The sequence below is a fragment of the Brassica napus genome, chromosome A2 (assembly GCF_020379485.1).
Source record: "Brassica napus cultivar Da-Ae chromosome A2, Da-Ae, whole genome shotgun sequence".
Classification (NCBI taxonomy): Eukaryota; Viridiplantae; Streptophyta; class Magnoliopsida; order Brassicales; family Brassicaceae; genus Brassica; species Brassica napus.
Genome location: NC_063435.1, coordinates 7,797,879 through 7,824,334, shown reverse-complemented (window position 1 = coordinate 7,824,334; position 26,456 = coordinate 7,797,879). Strand labels below are relative to the sequence as shown.

The window sequence follows — 26,456 nt, the reverse complement described above, 5'->3', positions numbered from 1 at the left end:
TTAAAAAATTTGTCCATTTTTTTACATAATCACTTTTTCTATTTTTTAAACTTAATAAAATAAATAGTTTTAAAATTATAAAAATTATAAAAACTTATAAAAAATAGAAACTATTGATGAAATACCCATATATTTTTTTAGATTGAATTTTTTTTAAATAACATTTTTAATTTTGTTCTAAGAAAAATGGCATGGTAGAAATTGAATTACACGTTAAAAATGTTATTCTACATTTTCTAGAACCAATAGTCCATTGTTAAATAGAATTCTAAATACGAAGAATGCAATATCTACACATTATAAATGTAGTTACAATTATTTTGAATGTAACTTCTATTTGTATGAGCAATTCTAAAGTTTTACGAATATGAAATTTAGACACAAATCAAAAGGTTACATATGCTAAAATTTGCTTATGATTTAGTTGTATGTTTTCTACGAGGTGTAAAAGTTATAAGAATAACCATATTTCCAAAAATATGACAAGTTCATTTATAAAATATTTGAAAAATATTTGAAAATCTTTTTATTTTCCTAAAAAGTATTCAATGATATTCTTGTCAAAAAAATAAAAATAAACGATTTTCATTTTTTTTTATCTTCAAAAAATGATTTTTAGAAAAAAAAACAAAAAAAAACAATTTGATTTACTTTAATTTATAATTAAGAATATATATTCATATATTTAAAATTATAATTAAGATATATTTTCATTTATTTATTTTGGTTAATATATATTAAATCAAATTGTAGAAAATTTAAACAATGAAGGAAAATTTTATAATTATAACAAAAAACCAAAATTCATATATTATAGTGATTTGGGGATTTTGTTTCTTCCTTTTTTTGTTTCCACTTAGATTTTGTTTTAATTATATTTTGATTTATTTATTTTTTGTTTTCTTTTTGTCAAAATTCGTTTTTGTTTTTAATTGATATTTAAAAGTGAATTTTTAAATTGTTAATTGATATAGTAAGGGTTAGAATGGGGTTTTTAGCAAATATATACCAAATGAACTAATTTAGGTTGGTTTTATACTAAGGAGACAAAGAGTGTGTTTTTTGTTCTATTTTGGCAAATTTTCCAAAATAAATAAAATAAAACTTGTACATAACCCTTATATTATTTCTTTAAATATGATTTTCTACACAATAATAATATACTGAACTACAGGTTATTTGTTACTCTTTTACCTCAGTAGATATTACTATTCATCTCAAGTTATATTATAAATAAACAATTCTTGTTGTTACTCCAAGTCCAAAGCCTTTTTTTTGGTAGGAATATGGGAGAGTGACTCCCAATTTATTTAAAAAAGAAATCCAAACTTCAGTTTACAAGACGAGTTTGTCGTGGCCTCAACGGTCCAGCAACATCCTCATGAACTAAAACAGCGACCTCAATCGGTGCCACAACAAAACTATGAAAACCAAACGGAAGAGTAAATGCAAGGTTAGCCAAACCATCAGCTAAGCGGTTTGCTTCCCTATATACATGAACAAATCGGACTAGCCAGTCCCTTGTCAAGAAGCCATGGCACAAGCGTACCAGGAAAGACAGCGGATGAGTGTCCCCAATCCCTATCGTAAGAAACTCCATCACCATCATAGAATCGACCTCTACCTCCAGCCTTCTCACCCCTTTCTCCCAAGCAACCACTAAACCATAGTACACACCCCATAACTCCGCTAATGGTGCCGTACAGCTACCTATATTAATCGCAAAACCGCCACACCACTCGCCTTCTCCGTTTCGCAGTGCTCCCCCTGCAGTCGCCGGCCCCGGGTTCCCATGTGATGCCCCGTCCGTGTTCAGTTTCATCCACCCCACACCAGGTGGCTTCCATCCCACCATTATCTCAACCATATGCCTCTCCTTTATGTGAGCATTCTCTGTTCTATTGGCTGTTATAACTCCCTTAGCCAACTCACGTAAGAACTTGACTCTATCTCTCCACAGTCGGGTATCACCAAATACATTTCCACATCTCCACTTCCATCCCCACCATAGAGTCAAAGCGAATGTGGTAGCCCACGGAACACCACCACCTGCATTGTTATCACATAGGTTCTTATATAACCATTCCAGTAACGGCATTCTGAAGAAAGCCTCCCTTTTCATTCTCGGAACAAATCTCTCCCATATACCTTTTATCGCAGGACAATCACGTAACACATGTATTATAGTCTCAATTCCTCCTCTGCAAACCTGGCATAAGTCAGTCCCACTCAGGTGCCTTCGATGTCTCTCTGCATTTGTCATGATTGCTTGGTTTGCCACTAGCCAGAGGAACATTCGAACTCTCTCAGGTGCTACAACGCGCCACATAGATCGAAAGAAACTCCCCATCTGCGGTCTTGGATTTTCATCTCTTGTAAGCAAGGTGTATGCAGACTTCACCGTAAACTGCCCATTCGGAGTCTGCCCCCATGCCAAACGATCCTTTGCTCCAGTAACAGTATCCACTACTACTGCCATAAGCTCTAGTCTTCTCTCAGCTGTTACAAACGGGGTAATTCCAAGTCCAAAGCCTTAGCAATCTATTTTCTTACTAAATTAAGAACTAGACCACGTTTCTTTTATTAATTTAAAGTATATCGCACATACGACGAACATTCATTGAATTAGAAAGAGAAACCAAATCAAGAAAACGATCAAACATTTGATTTCTTATTTAGGATGCCAAACAAAAAACAAAGAAAATAACTGAAAATATGGTTCCAAGATTGGACTCATTCACAATCATGAAAAAAAGTGTCTTATATGATCTTTCCTTGTTTTGAGAAAACTGTCTTATGGTCTTATGGTGATTGGTAAGAAGCTGGTGCAGTTCTTGGAGGACGTCTACATGGTCCGCGTTTCTTCTTCTTCCATGTTGCGTGGGTCGCCCCGCAAGATTTTGAAGATGGAGTATACACGATGTTCCTTCCGGATGCTGCGATCAAGTATCAAATCGAGTTCAAGTGATCAGTTTATGTTGAAGGAATTCAATTAATCTATTTTGTTCTTATATAAAATAACCACATTAATTTTCTTTCAAAAAGAAAAACAGCCATCATTAACATATGCTTTATTTTTGGGTCTTGATGATTGTGGGAAATCAAGATTTAAAGATGCTTACCAAGTTTTCGGCTTGCAGCCTCGATGACTCTAGCTTGAGAGGAAAGTGTTAAAATCAAAAGGAGAAGAGATACCAGAAGAGCAACCTTATGTGATGTTTTTGGACCCATATTCTTTGTTTTTTCGTTATGGTTTGATAACTATAAGCCTTATGATAAATATATAGACCAAGACCAAATATAAATAATATTTTTGTTCTATTTACTTCCTTTTCAAGGCAATATTTTTAAAATTAGGAAAAACGCGGTTTAGACTTAAGTTACCAATTGTTCTCAATTGGTGAAAATGGTTTCAGAACAAGAAGAATGACCAGGTTTTGCAAGTTATTTGGAAGATATTAAAGTCCTGAAAGAAAGTTACTTCCAATCAGAGATTATTTATGTACCACGAACGCAAAACTCAAAGGCGGACAGCCTAGCACGCAGTGTCAGGCATCAACCGTCTTTTGTCGTTCACATGGATCAATATCTCCCGATTTGGTTTACAGAATCTGTATGAGTCTATATAAGTTGATGACAAAAAAAAAAGACTTAAGTTATCTACAAAATTCTTATTTAGTATTAGAACTACTGTAGGTTAAGATTACATATATTAATTATTTTTACATATATTATTTATTTTGTGTTCATTTACATATAATGAAATAATAAATATATTAAACAATGGATGATCAAGTAACTATTATGTATATAACTAAATTGTAGTAACACATAAATCAACAATCACTTTTCTTTATTTACAATTTTTTTATATGGTATATAATTAAATTTAAATAATATTGGAATAGATATATAATATATATAATATATGAATATTTATTAGTTGAGGGTTTCTACTCATATAATTTTATTAACATTTGTATAATTGCTGTAAAAAAAATTGTGATTAAATCATTAATCACAATTTTCTTAAAGTGAGATTTTTAATAGTTTTAGTAATTCATAATCGTTTTTAAAAATTTAATGCAAAATTTTTAAATAAGACATTAAGGTCTCAATACTTTTTCAATGTAAATTTATAAATTAACATATTTATATATTTTTATATAGTATATAGTTTAACTTAAATGATATAAATATATTAAAAATATATATATATATATATATATATAATCCGAATATCTATTAAATGAGACTTTATTTTTGTAATATTTTATGATCATATGTATCATGTTATAACAAAAACAATTAAACCATTTCTCACAATATTTTCAGTGTGGAGCTTTCAACAATTTTAACAGTTTATAGTGGTTTAAAAAAAATTCAAAATATAAGATATAAGAAAAAAATAATTTTTATTATATGGTTAACGTGGTTGTTTAATTTATTTTAATTATATAAAATTAAACAAAAAATGATAGAGGATACAAAATTGCTGTCAAATCTTTATTATTTAAAATAATTAATTATTATATATAAGTTAATCATATTAGGTAATTCTGTAGGTTTTATTTAAAGAAAAAAATATTTTTATACTACTAATCAATTTGATAATCAATTTAATAAATAGTATAATATATGTTTAAATAGAGTACAAGTTTGATATACTTTTCAATTAATATATATAAGGGATGAGTACAAGTTTGAGATGCTTTAAAGAAACTTAGGAAAATATTTTTTTATACAAACACATATGACTTCCTTTTACAAAACAAAACAACCTACGACTTCTTTGCCATTTCATATTTACTCGAGAATAAGAGTCATGACTAACCAAATAAAAGAAAGAGTCATGACTAACCTTTAGTCCGACTGATAGGTTTGAATACGTCCCGTTTGAATACGTCCCGTTTGAATACATATTCTTCAAAAGTTGACTTTTATCATCCCAATAACTACGATTATGGATGTTGTCAGCATACTATCTTCTTCTTACTTTAATATTTCTTCATTAGCCAGCCACTTATGTTATTCTATTGCAATTAAATAATGACGTTCAATCTAAATCACAAGAAAAAAAATGGTCAATACCACCATATACTTGACTCTTCCATTGTTTTTATTCACTGATCTTTGAATAAAGTGTAAAACACTATAAACTAATGAAATTATAAATTTGACATATAAAATATTTCTGTGATTGGTTAGGTTTGGTTAGTCTATACCGAACCAGTTTCATTTTTTTTGTAAGTCTAAATCATATTAAAAAGACGTCGTTTGTTATTTAATAAAAACTAGGTGATACCCGCGCCCTGCGCGGAGTAAATTTATTTGATAGAGTTTATAACGTTTAATCTGTATATTAATGAAATATCTATCTATGGATGATATTTTTAAAACGTTTGGGTTGTGATGAAAGTGTAGGCATAGTATAGGCAAAATATATATAGTCAATTGAGGTTAAGGTTTAAGTGAGGAAACTTGTCTTGAAAATAAAGAATTTAATGCCACAAATCATGTCTAAAACCACTAATTGATCATCTAATTTGGAAAGAATACAACATTAAAGGTATTTGACCACTAATTGTTAGTTAGTTAAAATCGAAAATAAAAAAATTCAACTTCTCATAAAAAAAGGTTTTCAAACGAATGGGAACATTTGTATATTGGAAAGGAAATGCGGGTTAGATCGAATATTTTATTCTCTTTCGTACCATTCATTGTCAATATTTGTATACATGAATAAGATATTTCAATTCTAACGCAAATTTCCCAAAACAATGACATTATTAGTATCTTTCTCATTTATTTAAATTTCTTAATCACAAAGTCTCGGTGCTTAAGTTTCGGGATTGCAACAACTTATTATGGCCTTCTTTTTTGAATTATATGTACTTTGAATCAATTCAAAATAACCGAATATTAATGACATGATATACATTTGTAATGTATCAAAACATGATCACCACCTAGGTTCAGGATTATTTGTTATGCATCAAAATGCACAAATTTGAATTTATCTCGGGCAACTAACCCGAACTTTATGAGGAATAGAGATGATTACGTTCTGTTTTAAGAAACAATAAATTATATTTTCTAAAATTAGAAAACACACTTTATTTTAATTATATATTTGAATTTATAGCGATGAGAACGAATCATAATGATATGATTATGATTTGTAATGTATTACAGAAAACTAAGCTAAACATTAAGAGCTACATAAATATCATACAAATACGAAAGTGTTAATAGACTAATTTCAAAGAGGTGTAGATAGGTCACTAACTTTTTATTATAACCTATAGATTTTTTAGAACATATACTTCACCCGGGTTTCCTTCCCCTCTAAAAGTTATAAACAAAAACCTTAATTAAGAAATTCCTAACATCATCTTATTCACATAAAAATGAAAAAAACTTATATCCAAAATTCCAAACTATAAAAATGAAAACAACAATCAAACAATGAATATGTTCATCACCTACAATATAATGGCCATCATCTACATTGAATATAAAATATGAATAAAATTTTAAGTAATGGCCATCATCTAAATTTCTCAAGTCGTATATGAAACTACATTTGGATGATCCCTGTTTACGTAAAGGCCAGCACACCCATCGAGTCTTCGATCATCGTTTCATCACCATCACCATTGTATAAACATTCCAGTGTATAAGCTTAAAGAATAGTTGACCAAAAAAGCTTAAACAATTTTTATAACGATTACATTATAGCAAAAAAATTATTTATTCCAATGTTACGATGTTAAGTTAATATACGAAACATTGTTTATATTAGTTTTCTTATTTTACGAATCATTGTTTATAAACATAACATGATTATATGTAACATTGTTTTCTTTTCTTTTCTTTTTTTCTTGTTTATATCCACCCATTTGTTTATATTCACGCATTTTCGTTAAGCTAATATACGAAACTTAATGTTACGATGTTAAGTTAAATCATTTCTGCTACATTGATTAGTTCCAATGCATGTTCTTTTAATCCGCCTTGAACATGTGCTTCATAGGCACGGGTATGAAATGATGCAAATAAAACATACACTATAATCAATTTGTAGATATATTTGGCAATGGCATGAGATGTAATTATTCTAGGCAATAAAGGGCTATTCTATAAATGATGTGAGGTGGATTCTAGTGATGACACATCAGTAATGGCAAAGTTGTTAATCATACATGAGAGTGAGGTTTATTTTTTTAAATGCTCCTCAAATAATAAGAAAGGGATTCTGCTTTTAACAATTTCATTTTAAAATCGTAATACATGTCAACCATTCACAATCATAATTCCGCTTAGAACAATTCGCAGTCATAATACAGATCAACGCTGAACTACTTCCGCTTATAGCAATTCATTTTAATGTGTGCTAAGGACGTCGGTAGCGTCTCCACATGCGGTGAAAAAGAAAATTTTATTAAAAAGAGTAATACATTTGTTTATCTCTGTCGCGAGAGACTGTTCCACCCACTCCAAAATGCCTAGCTTCTTTAGGAAACCCATCAAGGAAAAACCAAAAAAAAATCAGACTCTAATCCAATAATCAATGATGATTGTCCCACAATCTTGTTAAAAAAGACTTAAAAGAATTTTAACAAATTGCTTGCTTCTCTCAGCATCTGAACAAATTGGTTGGGTGGATAGAAGACAAATTATGAATCAGATCTGAAAATAATCTCGAACAATCATTTTCATGTTTGATAACGAAGAAGAAATGAATGGAAAGTGAAATAAAATGTGGTTCTTACACCAAAGCATAGCATCTAATGTGAAATTCATGAAACTTTGCAAATGAATCGGAAAAAGTGGAGGAACCTTTAATATTTTTATCTTTTTCTAAGAAAAAGTGGAAAAACCACTTAATTTTAATATACATGTCAAAAGGACTGTTCCATCCTATTTTATTTGTAAACCACTTTTTAGTTTTGAAGTTCTTTTTCATATTTTTGTGATAATTTAATTTTGAAATATATGCAAACATAATATTATACTTTTTTTATCTTGAAAAACTTATTTCATTAAAAACAACATTTAGTCTTGTATTTACACCATATTTACCATGTGTATGTTTAATTAACATCATAATTTATTTTTAACAATATGTAATTTCTTTTTAATTTAAATAAAAAAATTATTTTTATTTAAATTATATATATATATATATATATATATATATATATATATTCTTATTTTATATTATATTGTATTTTTAAAATGTGTTATTTTATTGTTTGGAATTTTTTAAAATATTTAAAAATTATTCATGTTTGATTAATTTTAAAGCTAAAAGCTTTAACAATTATATATGTATTAAATTTATTTTTATGTTATATTTTGAATATAGTTTTATATGTATCCCATTTTATAAATAAATTTTTAAAATAACAACTCTATTTTATTTAAATCTTGAAATAGTTATATATATGTTTAAATTAATTTTATATTATATTTTAAATAAAATTATATTTATTGAATTATGTATTACATATTAAAATAAATAATTTCTAATAATAAAAATAAATATTAAATTATATATACTCCATCTGCTCTTGAAAGTAGGATTTTATAGATTTATTTTTTTGTTTCAAAATGATAGATTTTCTAAAATTTTAAGATACTTTTAGTAGTTAATGTTGAAAAGTTGTATACTTTTAAGAAACATTAATTGAAAATATTTGAATTAGTTGAATACTATTGGTTGACATTTATTGGAAAATGTATAGTAAAATAAATAATAAATTCAGTTGTAAAAAAATAATTGTTTCCTTAATATACGTGAATACTCTAGAAAATTCTTCTTTCAGGAACAGATGGAGTATTATTTTAAATTTTGACAGTATTTTGAACCGCTTTTTATCCACTTTTACCATTCTAACATATGTTTTGGACCGATTGATCCACTCTCGATCCGTACGATCCATTTAATACGCTAGATCCGCAATGCTTGCTCTACTTTTTCCATTCGGAGCCGAAGACGAGTTGATGGGTTTGCTTCTCGAATTATGTATTATAATTATTACGAAAAGGAAATGTTAAAAGTTGAAGTATCATAGTGGTTGAATGTTGCTGAGATATAAGTTTAGAAATTGATTGCCATGCCATAAGTTGAATATCACTTAAAACAATTAATGAAAAAAATTTAACCTTTGTGTTTAGGGTTTGATGATTATTTTTTAGGGTATTTAAGGGGTGGATTGAGTTTATAAACTTCTATAAGTAATTTAAACATTTATAAATGATTAAGGACGTTTAGTTTAGTTTTTTAATCACTAACTTAAGCTATTTATGAAAATAATTATCCTTTAAAGATAAATTTAAAAAGAGTATCAATTTATAATAAAATTAGAATTCTCCCGTATAAGTTTGGTCTTGGATTCAATTCATCATAGACGTGAATTTTATACTTTTTTTAGCAAATATCAAACGATGTCGTTTTATTTTGTTCCGTTAAAACATTTTTAGACAGGTGCCAAACCAATCCAAACCTATGTTATAATATTTTCATATAAATTAATTTAATAAATTGATGCATGTTATTTAATAACTAAATTTTATTTGAATATATTTATAAAGTAAAAATTATTTTATAATCACTTCATATTTTTACACAATAATTTTTTTTTTTGATAATAAAATGGTTAAATCCGGGTCTATATATTTTTTTGCTCTAACACATGTATCATAACATATGCTGCATTTTTATATTTTGTTTAGTTAATCTTTTTATATTTTTAGGTTATCTTGTATATCTACATTCATTCAAATGAATTCTACAAATCAAAGTATGTTTGGAATCAGCTATATTTCAATGTAATATGAAAGTTTAATGTTACAAATAAGTTAGACTTATGTTTAATAATATTCAGTAAAAAAAGCGAACTGTTTTCAAAAAAAAAATTATAACATATGCATGCATTGTTTAATTATAATTAATATTTTTAACATTCAGTCAAACATGATGAGTTGGTAAATTAGTTAAATATATATTTGTTCTGCATAATTTATTTGATCTATATTTGTTTTGCATAATTCAATTGATTTGTATGTGTTCTGTTTGATTTTCATGATCAATTTGATCTAAACTTTTTGATGGACGTAGCCTAAAACTTTACGAACCCACCAACAAAAGCAGTCGAGGCATTACATTATAACCTTTTCAAACCTGTAAAAATACCTCGGTGGACATAACATACACGCAGAGGCGGACCCATGTTGGAGAATGGTGGGTCACATGACACAGGGTCCGCCACTGCATACACGAGGAGTGTATTGATTGGTTTGACAAGACTATGACGGAGAAAATCTTACGAAAATGGACAAGTGGTCTTTTTTTCTGACATTGTGAGTTGTTATTGACTATTGAGTATAGTTATCACATGCGAATGACCAAGTCCCAAGAGGTGGAGAATGGTGGGTCACATGACACAGGGTCCGCCACTGCATACACGAGGAGTGTATTGATTGGTTTGACAAGACTATGACGGAGAAAATCTTACGAAAATGGACAAGTGGTCTTTTTTTCTGACATTGTGAGTTGTTATTGACTATTGAGAATGTTGGGTCACATGACACAGGGTCCGCCACTGCATACACGAGGAGTGTATTGATTGGTTTGACAAGACTATGACGGAGAAAATCTTACGAAAATGGACAAGTGGTCTTTTTTTCTGACATTGTGAGTTGTTATTGACTATTGAGTATAGTTATCACATGCGAATGACCAAGTCCCAAGAGGTGGAACTTGTGCACCAATCGAACTACAATCAATCTTTCTTTATGACAATATTCTCTTCTTTTATCCCGTTTCTTTTTCAAAAAATCATGCCACCCTCTCCTTTTCTTTTCTTTTTTTGTTGAACATCGTCTATTGCTTTTTACCCGTAAATTACTTTGCTTTTCTAAACCAAGTCGCTTCCAGCTTTTTGGGATGCAAATTATTCATATGTTACTATTTCTGGTTTGGATTAGCATGGATGTTTAGGAGCATAAGGCCACCAGCAATGGTAGTCTATAGATAGGTTTCTTCCCAAATAAAATAAAAGAAGATAGAAGAAGAGAAAAAGGAGATGGTACCTTCTGGAAAAGACTCATCTATTGTCACAAATTCTACTGCCACATGTCTATTAATTAGTGGTTTAGTTTATTTAAAACAAATTGATAAAATCAAATTCATTGTTTATATTTTTAACCACCAAAGATGTTCTAAGACCATGATTAACCACAGTCTCTTAACTGGAGTTTTTAGCTTCAGTTAAGATACGGTTCTTAGTTTTTCTTAAATTTTAACTAAGAAAAGCTAATAACCGTTTCTTAAATAAGAGATATAAGAGCCGTTTCTTAGCCGAAAAGTGTAAAAAAAATGTGTTAAATCATGAGTTAAGAACTCCAGCTAAGAGATCGGAGTTAATCATGCCCTAAGGACACCCGCTTCCCTACGTATCTCAACAAAATTCTTGTAATAAAAATAATAAAACAAATCAAAAAGCATGAGAGAAGAAGAAATAACAGAAGAGATGTCTTTTGCCTGAGGTACTAAGAAAAAAGCAGAGAGACTCAGCTTAGTTCTGTCACACTACTATTGGCCTGATTTTTTCTGTATTAAAATTTAATCATTAAGACAAATTATACTAATATAATTTTATGAAAAACTTTGATTTAGAACCTTCGTCAATGCTGATGCTCTAAGATTCTGGCAAGGCTGTTGTTTTAATAATTAAAGAAAGCAGTTACAAGACATTTGATTTTTTTGTCATATTTCAAATATTATGAGTTAGTCTACCCCACAAACAAGTAAATAAACAAAGGAATATTATATAAACATTTTAAGTTTTGATGAGTATTTACAAAAGTAAATGTACTCTTGTAACATTAAATTTTTATTTTTATTTTCTTCTTAAATGTCATAAGTATATCTTATCATTAAACAGATTCACGAAAACGTAATTGTCTTATATATATATATATTTGTTCAATATTTTCTATTTTGATTATAATAGTATGTATATTATTTCAAAAAAATACTGCAATCCTTGAGTTAAATACGTAAAACACGGATTACTTTTCATTTTGCACGTTTATTTATTGTTATTTTATTTATTTATATATTTTTTCTTAAAATTCTTGATTTGAATGATGTGAAAAATACTCGATTTAATGTGAGAAAAAGTAGCTTGAGTTGGTTAGACGTTATAGGGAGTGATTGAAATGAACTGCAGCTTTATGTTTTTGGCTGTAGAATTTAAATTGTAGATTTATTTGATGTAGATTATTTTGATGTAGCTTTGTAAAACACTATTTTTTGCTCTCGAAATAAAGTTTTATACAACCATATTTTAATTTTGTAGAGAATTTTTTGCTGTGAATTTTTTAAAGAAAGAAAAGCTCAATTGGTTAACATATATGACTCTAGACTAAATTTTGACTGTCTAGAACATCTATAGCCCCAACCAATCACTCCCATAAAAACATTATATTAATCGTTACTATTAAGAAATAAAATTATTGAATCTTTATTTGTTGTTGTATTAGAAGATTAAGTAAGCCATACAATTTCTAAAATGATGGTACTAATTAAGTTTTAGAATATGTTCTTTAAAATTTACTTCTTTATCTTGAATTAGTTTAATTTGTAATGACTATAATTTGTTATTATTAAACAAAAAGTTTTTTTTTATATTTTCAAATTTATTTAAAATAAATTACTTTGAAATAAAACATTTTAAGATATATTTTTACTATAATTTTTGATTAAATAATATTTTTCAACCTTCGTTTTCTTTCTCAAATAAAAATGTAACATTTTTGTAAATGTATTTGGATTAAGCCCATACCAATCTTTTGAGCCTTTACTTAGAAACCAAACAAATATTCTCCAACAAGTTTATTGTTATAAATATGATGATTGGCTAGCTAAAAAGTGTATTATGTGATCATCATGATGAACTCAAAAGTAGAACAAAAAGCAGATTCCAATGCCACTACTGTATTCATAGTCCATCTTTTCCGAATCTTAAGATACTGTTGCATCAAAATGAATACTACATACGTAACATGCTATATATAACACTTTTATTTCATGTAGAATGATATAAAATATTGCATCACACACCATATAAATAAAAACACTCCCCCCCCCCCCTCGGATTTATTTAATACATATAAAACTACTATATTTATTATCACCGTTCATTGCTCGTATCGTAAAAGGCTTCTTATAAGACTATAGATGCATAAATCTCATTATGAGTGTGCAATATCAAGTTATTAAAAGAAGAAGAGGCTCATCTAACTTCTTCGTCCTCCGCAGCCACTCTCCCTCTGACAATTGTAGAAAACCGCAGCCACGGGAAGGCCGAGATTGTATAGGGAAGCAAACTCACGAGTGTTGAATTGTTGGCGCCATCCTGGTTCATACACTGTTTGCCTACCGAGCTGTCGGAACAATACGAGCACGATACGATGAATACCCGAGTTGGGCCTTGGACTCTCGTAAGACACAATCTCATTGCCTGTAAATACAACATCAAACACATGTGAATTCGTTCTATCGACTGTCTAGCGATCAATCTATAGAATAAAACTCACCAAAGTTTGTTCCAGTTGTCGCTGGGATATCAGTCACCAACCTGTAATAAGTGTACCCATATAATTTTCTAAGATATTGCACATAAACATAAAGTTTTTTTTAAAATGATAATAACGTAATCAATAGACTATTGGTGCTAATGAGATCCTTGGTTTTATTGTAATTTTAAACTAATAGATTTCCGGTGTAAGAGCAACATTATTGGACAATGGGGGTGATTGGTTGGACTGTAACTATAGAAAATTTACTTTAGAATTTAGTCTGTAGAATTTTTTGATTTAGCTTTAAGGGTTGTAGCTTTAAAATTTCCTACAGCTAAAAGGATGAGGCTTTAGAAAATAAGATTTTTACAACCATTTTTTGTCTGTTTTTGCTGTAGCTTTAGGTTTTGGGTTGTAACTTTAAAAACTAAGATAAATCATGATTGGTAGTATTTAAGGTTGTAGATGGAAATTAAAGCTAAAGTCACTTCCTACAACCCAACCAATCACCCCCTCTATCTCCAAATAAGTATCTGTCAGGTTTTATATTAATATTATATTGTAGTTTTGTTGAAAACTTAATTTATAATTTGGAGATTTAATTTGAACCATTCAAACATGGACATTTGGCTTGATCCTTTTCTAAAAACATCTGTGCAGAGATAGTTCTCTTCTTTATCTCTCCAACTTTTTGTTTTTGTAATCCTTGGTATTTATGAGATGCTTGTTTTGATACTACTAATGGAGCTGCTCTAAGTGACTCCAAAACATGCATCAACATTTAAATCGAGTCTTTGAAAGTTTTATATTGTGCATGCATATATAAAAGTGAGACTATGTATTAAAACATATATATATATATATATATATATATATATATATATATATATATAAGCTGAGACTAAAAACGAGATGTGAAAAAAAAAAAAAAAAAAAAAAAAAAAAAAAAAAAAAAAAAACGAGATGTGTTGTGTAGTAGCTGTGATTGAACAGAAGACCTAGTCCTACTCACTTCGAGTCATAAAGATATGTCATCAGGCTAAGAATGTTCATACAAACAACTTTAAAGTGGAAAACCAAATCTTAGTATAAGTCACGTCCTATATACTTAATAGAATCATTGTGTAGCTCTGTTAAGAAAAAAAAAAATATATATATATATATATGTAATATCTTAAAAAAAAGGGTTTTCATAACATTTATACATATCTTATATGCACATCTAAAGCTTTTGAAATCCCTTGAGTTTATCCTTGGTGTATGGGACTTGTTAGAAGAAAAAGTGATAAAACGCTTTCTTAAACCTGATTATACATGTTCTGGTCTACTAAACGGAAGATGTTTGACTTTTGTTATAACTGATTTACAAATTTTCAAAGTCTCCAACTGATATACATATCATGTTGCATGTGTGGTTCAGTGTATATATTTATATCTAACTAAAGCAAACATGTTTGTGGATAAAAAAACTTGAATAAAAGAGGTGAATTAGTGCACAAACCAGTGAAGATATTCTCGGAGGTGAGGATTGCTAGGACTTGGAACATCTGGATCCACCATAACCTACATTAAACCCATGAACACTAAAATCCGTTACAAATAAGACGAAGAAGAATGAAAATATAAGATTATCATTCTCAAACTTATCAAGAAAGCAGAAGTTACTTTTTGAAGTTTGAGAAACGAGATAACACAAAAAAGGAAGAAGAAGAAAGATAAATAGAAAAAGGTAGGTCCTAGCTATATGTCTTGTATAGCAGAGTATTTACAAGACTGACTTGAATATACCGATTCAAACAGTCATACAATAGAGATAATAAAATGAACATTATATATTTGTGTGAATGACCATTGAGTTTCTTTATTATTATTATTTTGCATATTCGAACCCAGATATTTTTTTTTTGCCTTTTTAAAAGCATCGAAGAATTAAAAAGAAACAAAGATACAATCTAAATTTTTGGAGGAACAAAGAAAAAACCAAGATTCTTACCCAAAATAAAAGAATGAGTTTGCAAAAAGTTTCTAAGGAAAACATCTGGGATTTAGAATCTTGGTTTTTTCTAATAATAATAATTGCGAAAGAATATAAAATTGTTTGTTCTAATAAAAACAAAAACTTGTTTACATTTAGTTTGGTATTTGATGAAATGATTCATGGGTATAATACTTTATGGTAAAAAGTGAAAAAGAAATACTTCTTAACATGGGTATCTAGAAGTTAAACCAATAAATCGTAAGAAAATAGAACAAAGGAAATATTATCTTAAGGCCTCCTTATGGGTCTGCATGGCCAAGTTATAGTAGAAGACGAATAATGAAGAAATGAAGAAGAGATGAGACAAAAGAGAGTTTAAATGTAAGAACCAAAGTATAGAAGTTCCTTAGGTCTTCTCCACCAATCTCAACTCTTGGCTTGTTGATAACTTGAGAAGGCCTTAGATCCAACCCATTTGTCACCTCTCTTTGGCCATAAGTAACCCTTAGATCGATTGATCTTGTGAAACATTCAAGAACGTCTCCTACAACTCTCCCTACCACAAGAGGATCTCTATTACTTAAAGACATCTTTGATCTAAAACAAACAGGTGGTTTCTGATTTAATTTTTTTATTCTTCGTTCTTGTGAACTAACCCTCTACTAGTAAGTGATATATATAGTGTCTTGGGAGTTGAATTAGCTCGGGTCGGTGAACTCATCACCACAATATATTTCTTGTCTAGTGATGTACGAGAATCTAAAACTGATTCTATGTACATCACATATTGTCTTTTTTTTTTTTTATGTTTGTGGTATTTTTCCAAAGCCACCACTCTAGTAGCTAGACTGATAATATTCCAAATTATATCTCACCCACTTGGTAGCCAATAAAATTTGAGTCATTTCTTTCAACTAACTACGTCTCCGACTTGTAACCCAATAGAAAAAGACCTCTCTCGACCATATACTCTAAATACTTTACAAGTATGTTATTTTTCGCAAATTAGTGCAAAAAAATACTCAACAAAACTATATATAACATCATTCCTTTAATATGGAGGAAGTATTGCACAACTTAGTTCGGATCGGTGATCATAACTTTTAAATAATATTATGATGTTTAACTTTAATAAAATAACCATTGTAAGATATATGTGATATAAATGAAGTGATATTGTATTGTTATGTGGAACAATATATGTTATTTTATTGGGTAAACTATATTTATTTTCGATATTTTATAATAAATTGTATTTACTGTATATAAATATATTATATATTATTACTTTTGAGAACTAGAAGATTATAGTTATATTCACGAGAGTCAAATTATAGCTATATATAGTCAAATTAGGTAGTCCGCATGTTTAACCCATCTCATAGTGTTTGTATAATCCAAATAAATTCATTTTTTCAATTTTTCTTACATTTATAAAACTTGATAATCGACACATCTAAATTTGAATGCCAGTCAAGTAATATACTTTACTTATGGTTTCTTATTTTTGTTTGTTTCTCATAATTTAAATTTTATTATATGCAAGATGTAGATATTCTGATTTTAAAATTAAAATAAATGATAAAGATGGATGACAAAAAAAATAATAAAGATATAAAAGAAGATATATATTAATGATTAATATAAGAAAATTTTGCTAATTAATATAATAATTATTACATGTGATTATTTTATATTTTAAAACACATATTATGTAAAGTATCTTTTATGAATTGATTAAAATTATTTAAAGAACATTCTTAGTAATATAACATGTGGCGTAATTTTATTTTTAAAGAAAATATGTTTTGATAGTATTTTGATATGTATATTTCAAATGGTATTCAATAATAATCGAAATTACACTTAGGCCATTTATTTGTTGTAGAATATATTTGTGATCGGAAAATATGAATACAATATATATAGCTTACGTTTAAAAAGTGCTTAGGTATAGCATTCATGTTTTAACATGGAATAATCGTTACATATAGTGACTTTTTTTAAGAATGTTACCTATAATGACTTATAGCGAGAGAAGCAGGTTGTAAAATGTGATTTAGCGTTCTTAATTCCAAGTTTTTTTTGGCGAACTTCGTCTTCTTGATTCCAAGTTGCAAAAGCAGCAGACACACATATGGCATATTTATCTGTGAGGTGACTTGAGATAGAAAGAATAAACATATCATCATATTTCAATCTACCATTGAAACCAATAAACAGAGAATATTTTTAAATAAAAAATATTATTACTGTTAAGTTATTTTAACTACTAAAAGTTAAAAGCTGATGTCTACTTCTGTTGACAAAAAAAAAGATGTCCACTTCTGAATTTTGATATCCATAAATTATGAAATATCAACCATCCATTTGTTCTCACCAGATGATGCCTGCGTCTATGAACAAACTTGCTAATTTGGGAGATTACGTTTTTGACAATGGATATATATACCATTGGTCCATTTCAACTAATCAGAGCATCTATTGATCTCCTCGAAGATGAATTCACAACCATAACCTAACAATTGAGGGGTTTATTCAATGACGCGTGTATATTGATCTTATTCGTTCCTGTTATTACTCCTAAAATTTGAATAGCAGGTTTTGAAATATTTCATTTTATAGTAGCATTATGTTCTTGGTACACTATATTTCCAAATTTAATATTACAAAATCATATAATATTGAGCATATATTTTTAATCTATAGAAGAATTGGACCATGGCATGTAGGATATATTTGTATTTAATCTGTAACATTAAAAAAAATATTTTAATCTGTAACATGAGAATATCTCGATAATACTATTCTGTTTGCTTACAAACTTTCGCATCATATAAACTGAAATTATTCAAGATACATCGTTTCGTTTGAACATGATTTTACCGTACGTGTTGATCGATTATTAAAACAGTATTTTGCATTTAATATTGTATATCTAACATAGCACATTTTGATAGCGAACAAAAATGAGTTCTCTTTGGCAAAAGAATGAAATGATACAAAAGTCATGCATGTAATTGCATACAAGATTAGTTTACATAAGAAAATTGTGCAATTACATGCATGACTTTACATAAGAACCAGAAAATTGCACTAAATTTAATTTACATAAGAACCAGAAGACTTTCTGATGTTAGAGAATGTTTAGTCGCAGACAAGATTAGTTGTTCGCTTCTGGGAGAAAGATGGATTGTCCCCCACTTGTCTTTTATTTTCCAAACCTTTTGATTTTACGTCTTCTGATTTATCCGATAAACGTATATATTTTTAGTTATCAACGAGTTTTCTTGCTTTCTTTTTGTTGAATTTTCTTAACTCAACAAGTCTCAAATCTTTTAATTTAGTATTGAGTTTTTTTTTAATCATTATCTAACGCCAAATCAGTTAATCAGAGTAATCAAACTATCAGCTTGTTGTAATTGGTTGTCTAGCAAAAAAAAAAACTTTCATGTCTCTGGTTTGAGTCTGATGTAAGTATATTTAGTAAATATTTTATTTTAGCTTTAGTAGAATGTAAAATGGTCTCTTCTTTTTTGGTCGTGTGCATATTTTTTCGAAATGTTGTTGTATGCTAAGTTTGCCAACCTAATTTATGGTGACCACCCTTTCCCAAAATTTGCAGCATTTTCTCATATTTGTTTTGCTATTTTATATTGTTCAAAAATGGTTAGGCGGTAAATATACACTTTATACAGAAATATTGATTAAGCGGGTGTTTAGATCGATTTCTGAATGCTTATACCCGATTTTGAAAAAACAAAATCATTATAAATCATGTCTTTGAAGGTACTTAGGTGATGACTGTTTGTTTGGTTTCTAGATTTTAGATTTTGGTTTCTAGATTTTAGATTTTGGTTTTTAGTTTTTGGTTTTTTGATTTTGCAGTAGATTTTAGTCTTTTGAAAAACATGATTGGTGATTTTAGATTTTGGTTTATAGTTTTACTTTTTCTTTCAAAATAATAAAACGAAAAATATTTTAAAGTAAAATATATTTTCTGGAAATAATAAAATATAAAATATCATTACCAAAACACACGTAACCTTGTTTAAAAATAAAAAAACAGCAAAAAAAAACAAAATAATATAATTCTGTATTTAAATTTTGACTTAAAATTTTAATTCTATATTTAAACATTAATTTATATAATATATATATATATACATCTATACTTTATTTTTTTTATTTTTCTTTTACTTATTCATAATATAGTAATATTTTTAGTAAGAACAAAGAAAAACTGAAAATCCATAGGACAAGTTTTGAAGAAAACCAATGAAAACCAAGATTTTATTTTATTTTTGTTTAGAAATAGATATATTTTTTTATTTCAATAGTTTCTCTGTATTTTTAATTGGTGATTTATGTAGATATTACTTTATGAATATACAACTATTTTAACAAAGAAAAAAAAACCAACGATAGTTTGCTAAGAGAAACCAACATAGATTTTAGTTTTTGTGTAGAAAGAGGTAGTTTTCTCAAAATTTAGTTTCTCTAAATTTTAAGGAATCTATTTTAGAAAAATCTTGATTTGATTGGTAAAAAAATAGTTTTTAGAGAATCAAAAACCAAAAACCATTTTAATACTTTTGAAGACACAAGTTTTACAAACAGAGAAGACTTCTTCCAGCAGACTCTCTCATTAGCTAGAAATATTATCAAACATGAATGCTTATAACTTCATAATTATCACCAATTAAGTTATGAATTTCATTCATAAGCTCCAATATTGACTGATGTACACAAATTAACAAGAAAATATTAAAAGTCATCTTAATTTTAAAGAAAATGAAAGTTCAATAATTATTGATGCATAAGACTTCTATATAAGTTTTCCATTTAAGTCATTTTTGCAATTACAAATTTACGTAGGAAGATTTCTTAAGAAGTCTACTCTACAACAAATTTATTGAGAAGTATTCATTTGTATATTTTGGATTACTTTTGTATTCGAAAAATTCTTAAAAATATCAAAGAGAGAAGTCTTCTTTGATAAACATGTTAGTTTTGCAATTAACCAAAGTTTTGGAGATATTTGACTTTTTCTTATAAGAATTATTTCTTGGAGTAGACTTTATAGAAGGCTTTTTACAGTCACATGTAGTCTTCTCACTATCACAAGAAGTATGTATGGGTTACTTTTTTGACAATGTTTTAACTTTTTAAGAGAAGACTTCTAGTTAATATTAATTTTTTTATTATTAATTTTCAATTACAAAAATAATCTATGCGGACTTCTTGCAACAGTGCAAAGACTTAATGTAACAGTATGAAAGTCAAATATTTACAAAACTTCGGTCAATTACAAAACTAACATACTTATCTAAAATTCTTCAATAGAAGTCTTCTACGATAAACAAAAAAGATAGTTAATTGAAAAACTAACCTAGCATTGACCAGAATACTTTTAGAGAAGTCATGTTTAGCTTCTCCAAGCACACATAACATCTTAATGAAAGTTATCTGCTCATTCTTAACCAAAAAAACATGAATTTGAGTAACTCCAGTAAGCTTATAAATTTTAAAATAAAATTTTGAAATTTTGGAATGAAATGAGAAAGAAAGTAAAAGAGAAATGGTTTGTGTGTGTAAAAAATGAAGATATGAAGATGTAGATGTTGATTTTAGGTGCATTTAGAGCTTGAAATTGGTTATTCATAGTGGCTGATGTATTGATGATAATGTGTTGTGAATTAAAGAGGAATATGAGGATGACAGAGTAATATAATCATTTTTGAAAAAACAAATAATGGTATTTTTGTGAATAACTTGAACTTCTGGGAGAATTTGGCAAATGCAAGTTTCAAAAAAACACACGTCATGTGTAAATGTAATTTAAAGTTTTTAGTCATATTTGCAAAAACTCCAAACTAGAATGCTTAATAAATAAATAATACAGTAGTAATTTTTTTTGTTTAATTATAAAATTTTGGTAAATCTGTTAAGTAAATAACATATAATTGTATATATAATATAGCAAATGTGCAAAAATCATTTTACAAAATGTATTGAATAGATATAATATTATAACTAGTGTACTGATAAAAAGTAAATAATCATATTTTTGTAAAATATTCTAATCAGTTTGAATAATTTTATTATTTGATAAAAGTTCAATAAGTATGTAAATTTTTTAATAAAAACGCTTTTGGCTATCAAGCTAATTTAAGGTAAAAAAAAAACACTTTCCACATTATTTGAAATCTATAGATTTAAAAGTAAATGTTAAAGAGAAAGGAAACTTAATAGTGGATTGAAAAAGAAAAGTATAGGAAAGAGAGAAATATTGAATGTTAGAATTATTGTTTACTAAGTGTAAACTAAATAGTTTTGAATGTACATTAAAATTTAAGATGTTTTTTTTTACAACAATAATAGCCAAACTAAGATAAAGGTCCTACCAATTCGGAAAGCCAAGCCGGTGGAGTGGAATCAACATAGAACACAGCTGAAGGAGAACACAGATGTTTTCTATTAGTTTCTTACTTGTTTACCCGCCCGTGAGGCGGGTTTAACCCTAGTGTTTATATTAAAATGTTAATTCCAAACTTTCAAATATACTATATACCATTAGAGTTTTTAGTTATTATCTTAGCAAATGTTGAAATTATTATTTAGGTACAAACTGTTTAAATATATACGCAACTTATAAATATGTTAATATAGTGAATGTAATACATATATAATCACTAAAGCTTTCTATTAATTATCAATAATATATAAATATCAAACTAGGAGGGAACTTTAAAAAATTTTCTATAATCCATATACTTTGGGAGAGTAATTCAGCAGTGAATTGTTAACGAAAATACCTGGATCTTTTTATAGAGAGATTTATTTTATGGATTGTTCTGTTTGGTCGAGTTATAAAGAATACCTCATGTTTGAATAATTAAATAACCGTTTGATTAAAAAAAATAGAAATATATTAATCAATTCATACAGTTTTTATCATAGTATGATTACTGGTATCAATCATCAATAAAATCATTCAGACACATTGAAAACACACTGAAAATAACCAGTTAACTGATTAAACAATTACAACTAAACATTCGACAATAATGTATAGCAATATTTGTTCCAAATTGTCAAATGTAAAAGAACTATTGATTATAGGTAACATACAATCTCGTTGACTGGTTTTTCTTAAAAGCTCTAGAAAATTAGCCACTTGGCGATTGTGTCCAACGATCACCGGCGAACATCCTGCTGTATTGATCAACCCAATAGGTAGATAACTCAACTCAAAATCGGCATCCGTTTCTTCGAAACCAAAATCCTCTATAACAATTCTCTGTAACTCTTCCAAATTGAAGCTAAATTTCAAAGCAAACAACCTTCCCCCTTTCTTTTCATCGACATAAAAACTCTATCCTGAAGCTGCAACCAATTTCCATACACCACAATAGGCATATATATGAATCATGGAAGAAACTTTGACATGTTTTTTGAAATTTTGTGAAAAAACAAGGGGATATGGAAGATAGGTGTTTGAAGAAGGCGTTTTTCGTTTATAAAAAATCAAGTTTTCAAAAATAGTAACAACAATTTTCCAAATATTTTCATAAATGCACTTCCAATATTTTTGGAACTGTTCATACTTATCCGTAGAATCTACATTCTACTCTGTGTAGAATACAATTAACCTGTTTGAAATTTGTTTCTACATGTTTTAGATTCTGAATAATGTGTAGATTGTTGGTTCTACTTCTACATATTTTAAAAAGATTGGCAAAGCGCATTCCAAATATTTTTAGATTACTGTTATTTCTGTAGATCACTTATTCTAATTTTAGTAGATTTAATGAAAAACGTGGATTTCATTTTCCACTTTGTAGAATGTACATTTTACAGTCCATAAAACGAAATCTGAAATTTTTATTTAAACATTTTTAGAACAAAAAAACCTCTACATTAGTATACATATTTACAATGCAGTTCCTATCAAAAATGACACACTAAAAATCACCAGAACAACTGAATAAATTGGCGTGTGTGTGTCTTGTAACCTAAGTTGGTGTTGGTGGCTATAAGTAGTCCATAAAATACGGCCCTCAACTTTTTATTTTCCTCATTTTTTCCTATGTGGAATATATCAACATCCATCTTTCTCTTGTTGTTGTTGTGAATTTGTACCATTTAGTATCTCGGGTGGAGGAGAAAGAAGAGTAAAATTAGGAAATATGAAGTTGTGTACAAATAACGAATCTAAAAATAGAAAGAACGCAACCAAGTAGAGACCTCTCTGTACTTGCTATTCATCCAATCTTTTTTGGAATCGTCTTCTAATGTTGGCGAAGATGTGTCACTTCTTTATCACCAACGTATCTATCTTATTTCATCTTCTCTTTTTCTTTTTCAATAATGTGAAAGATCTTATTATTCTTGATAAACGTCCAACTCATCCTCTCTTATTATGAACCTTATTGTAAAATAAAAATTAAATATAAATCCAAACGAACAAATTCCGATTATTTTTGTTGTGAGTTGTCCTTTTTTTTAACAACAGTTGTTGCGAGTTGTCCTCATCTTGTTTCAATGATTATAGAAATGGAATAAATAAATAATTGGCTGTAACAAAACGTAACTTTTGTGCTCATAGAAATCGAATTACTATTGATAGCTGATTTAAAGTGTAATTACGAGTCAAATTTTAATGAGAAAAATAAAACATGAAATCAGTAAAGGCTAATTATTATAAATAATTCAATTTTTTTTTTGGAAAACTCCATCAAACGTACTTTTTAAATTGTATAATAAAAATAGCACATAAGTAAGAAAATCTCCAAAATAGCATTCTTTTAATCAATAAAAAATTTAAATTACCATTCATCATAAAAATTAATCCTAATTTCACATTCTAACTACTAAACCATAAAACCTAATCACTGAATCATAAACCCACATATAAATTAGCGAATAATTTATTTTTACATATTAAAAACATTTTTAAACATTATATATATATAATTAATTAAATTATAAAAAGGAATGTATTTATATTTTGATAATTTACTGAATGCTATTTTGAGATTTTTTTTTTCTTCTCCTTTGTGCTATTTTTGAAAACAATGATTTTATTGCTATTTCTCTTATTATTATCATCTCATTACATTTTCAGTGTAAGGTTATTAATCTTTACACGTTGTCTATATTATTTTCAGATATCTTAATCTTGATTTCACTTAAGGATCAACAGCAATCTAGTTTTAAATTACTTTTTGTCGCACCATTGAAATTTAGACATGTGAATTTGAATAACTCTTTGTATATAAGTTTTAAAATTGTTGATGTTAAGTTTGTGATTTATTTCAAAAATAAAAATTGTTAAAAAGTGAAGAAAAAAAAACAAAATCAATCTCACGAATTTAGAAAGGTCCACCAAAACCGGTTACAAATGCCGTCATGAATGACATAAGCAGTATTCTGATTTTCTATTAAAACTCCATTCAATTTCTTTTTCGAGGAAATAATTCCATTCAAATTCTCTGTTAGATATCATACAAATGGCATATCCAATAGCAAAACAGAATGGATGATGTGGCATCTCAGTTGAAAATATGACCATGGGTGCATGAGGGCAACCTCGTGGGAAAGAATATAAAAGCTCACACTTAAGAATAATACCCAACAAATTGAATCATCCTCACCTTTTCTATTTCTTCGTTTTTCAATATAGATTCCTTTTTAGATTCCTATTACAAAATAGACTTATTTCTATTTTACTTAAAACTTAAAAGAGTCAACTATAAGGTTTCTACTATAATAAAAATATAATATCATATTTCCTTGTTAACGTGCCATGCCACAAATAGTCGAAGAAAAATCATACTGCAGATAGGCAACAAAACATACTGCAAAAAAAAAAAAAAAAAAAAAAAAACATACTGCAGATAGGCAACAAAACATACTGCAGATAGGTAACTAAAAATCTTGTATCTTAGAAAAAGACAAAAGTTAGTAGAATAAAAGAAGACAGGTTTACGAGTTTCGCGTATCCAAATATAAGGCCTTCTAAAATTAGTTTTAGGCTTAAAAAACTCTTGGAATCCCTACGGTTATAAAAAACAAACTAGATTTTGACCCACGTTTAAAAACACGGGTTATTTTTCAATTGATAAAAATATATGATATGAATTAGTATTTTAGTTTTGTTATACATTATTATGTTACAAAATTTTATTATGTCAAAAAAAATTATTATTATGTAATTATATTTTTAATCGTTTGATTACATTTTTCAAAAAAAAAATTATATGGATTGATCAGACTCAGTGCGTCTATTATTTTAAAATAAATTATTTTCAATTAGATGAGAACAATACTTTTATATTAAGTTTGGACCCGTCGTCGAACAAGTAAACACGATGACTTGTACATAAGCTGGTTTAGATTTAATGAAAACTCGTTAATTTAAAGCATGCAAACTTCGAAAAAACCTGCAATCAAGTGTGGCCCGACATTTGGTTTACATGGTAGGAAAAAAATAATCATCAATAATATTTTAAGAGATGAATGAAACTTCTAATATATTAATGTAATAAAAAATAATTTAACGTAAATATATATAATTTTGTTTTAACAAATGATTTGCTAAAGTGTTTTTTATTAAATTTGATTTTGTAAATATTTAGAATTACATAATGTTAGATGACATGATATAATATGTTGTATGATATATGCTTTTGTTTTAATAATTGATATCTAAATATTATATATCCATTTTTGAGCATAATATATGATGTATATAACGTTATTGAATAACAACAATAACATTGGATGATAATAAGAAAAATAATTAGAGAAGTGTATCATACCAAATGAGAAATAATAATAGGATTTATTTAAATTATTTATAGTTATTGTAGTTAATGAT

The 26,456-nt window shown here is 27.8% G+C and overlaps 2 protein-coding genes across 2 annotated transcripts; both read right to left on the bottom strand.

Moving 5' to 3' along the window:
• Window positions 1–2,649: 2,649 nt before the first annotated feature.
• Window positions 2,650–3,479, bottom strand: LOC106405243. The gene is made up of 2 exons (XM_013845822.3): window positions 3,123–3,479; window positions 2,650–2,936 (listed from the first exon to the last, which is right to left on the bottom strand). Exons 1-2 carry the CDS (start codon window positions 3,229–3,231, stop codon window positions 2,803–2,805), a joined length of 243 nt encoding a protein of 80 aa, XP_013701276.1. The 5' UTR covers window positions 3,232–3,479; the 3' UTR covers window positions 2,650–2,802.
• A 9,599-nt stretch (window positions 3,480–13,078) lies between these two features.
• Window positions 13,079–16,238, bottom strand: LOC106402982 (protein FLOWERING LOCUS T). The gene is made up of 4 exons (XM_013843803.3): window positions 15,961–16,238; window positions 15,095–15,156; window positions 13,612–13,652; window positions 13,079–13,535 (listed from the first exon to the last, which is right to left on the bottom strand). The coding sequence occupies exons 1-4, from the start codon at window positions 16,159–16,161 to the stop codon at window positions 13,312–13,314; spliced, it is 528 nt and encodes a 175-aa protein (XP_013699257.1). The 5' UTR covers window positions 16,162–16,238; the 3' UTR covers window positions 13,079–13,311.
• Window positions 16,239–26,456: the final 10,218 nt, after the last annotated feature.

Bases quoted from the DNA above. Each gene is read 5' to 3' on its own strand.
- LOC106402982 (XM_013843803.3), bottom strand. From the start codon at position 16,161: ATGTCTTTAAGTAATAGAGATCCTCTTGTGGTAGGGAGAGTTGTAGGA. The intron at 15,157-15,960 runs GTTCTTACATTT...GGTTTAATGTAG, and splicing joins TAAGGAACTTCTATACTTTG to GTTATGGTGGATCCAGATGT. The intron at 13,653-15,094 runs GTTTGTGCACTA...CACTTATTACAG, and splicing joins CTCCGAGAATATCTTCACTG to GTTGGTGACTGATATCCCAG.
- LOC106405243 (XM_013845822.3), bottom strand. From the start codon at position 3,231: ATGGGTCCAAAAACATCACATAAGGTTGCTCTTCTGGTATCTCTTCTC. The intron at 2,937-3,122 runs GTAAGCATCTTT...ACTTGATCGCAG, and splicing joins GGCTGCAAGCCGAAAACTTG to CATCCGGAAGGAACATCGTG.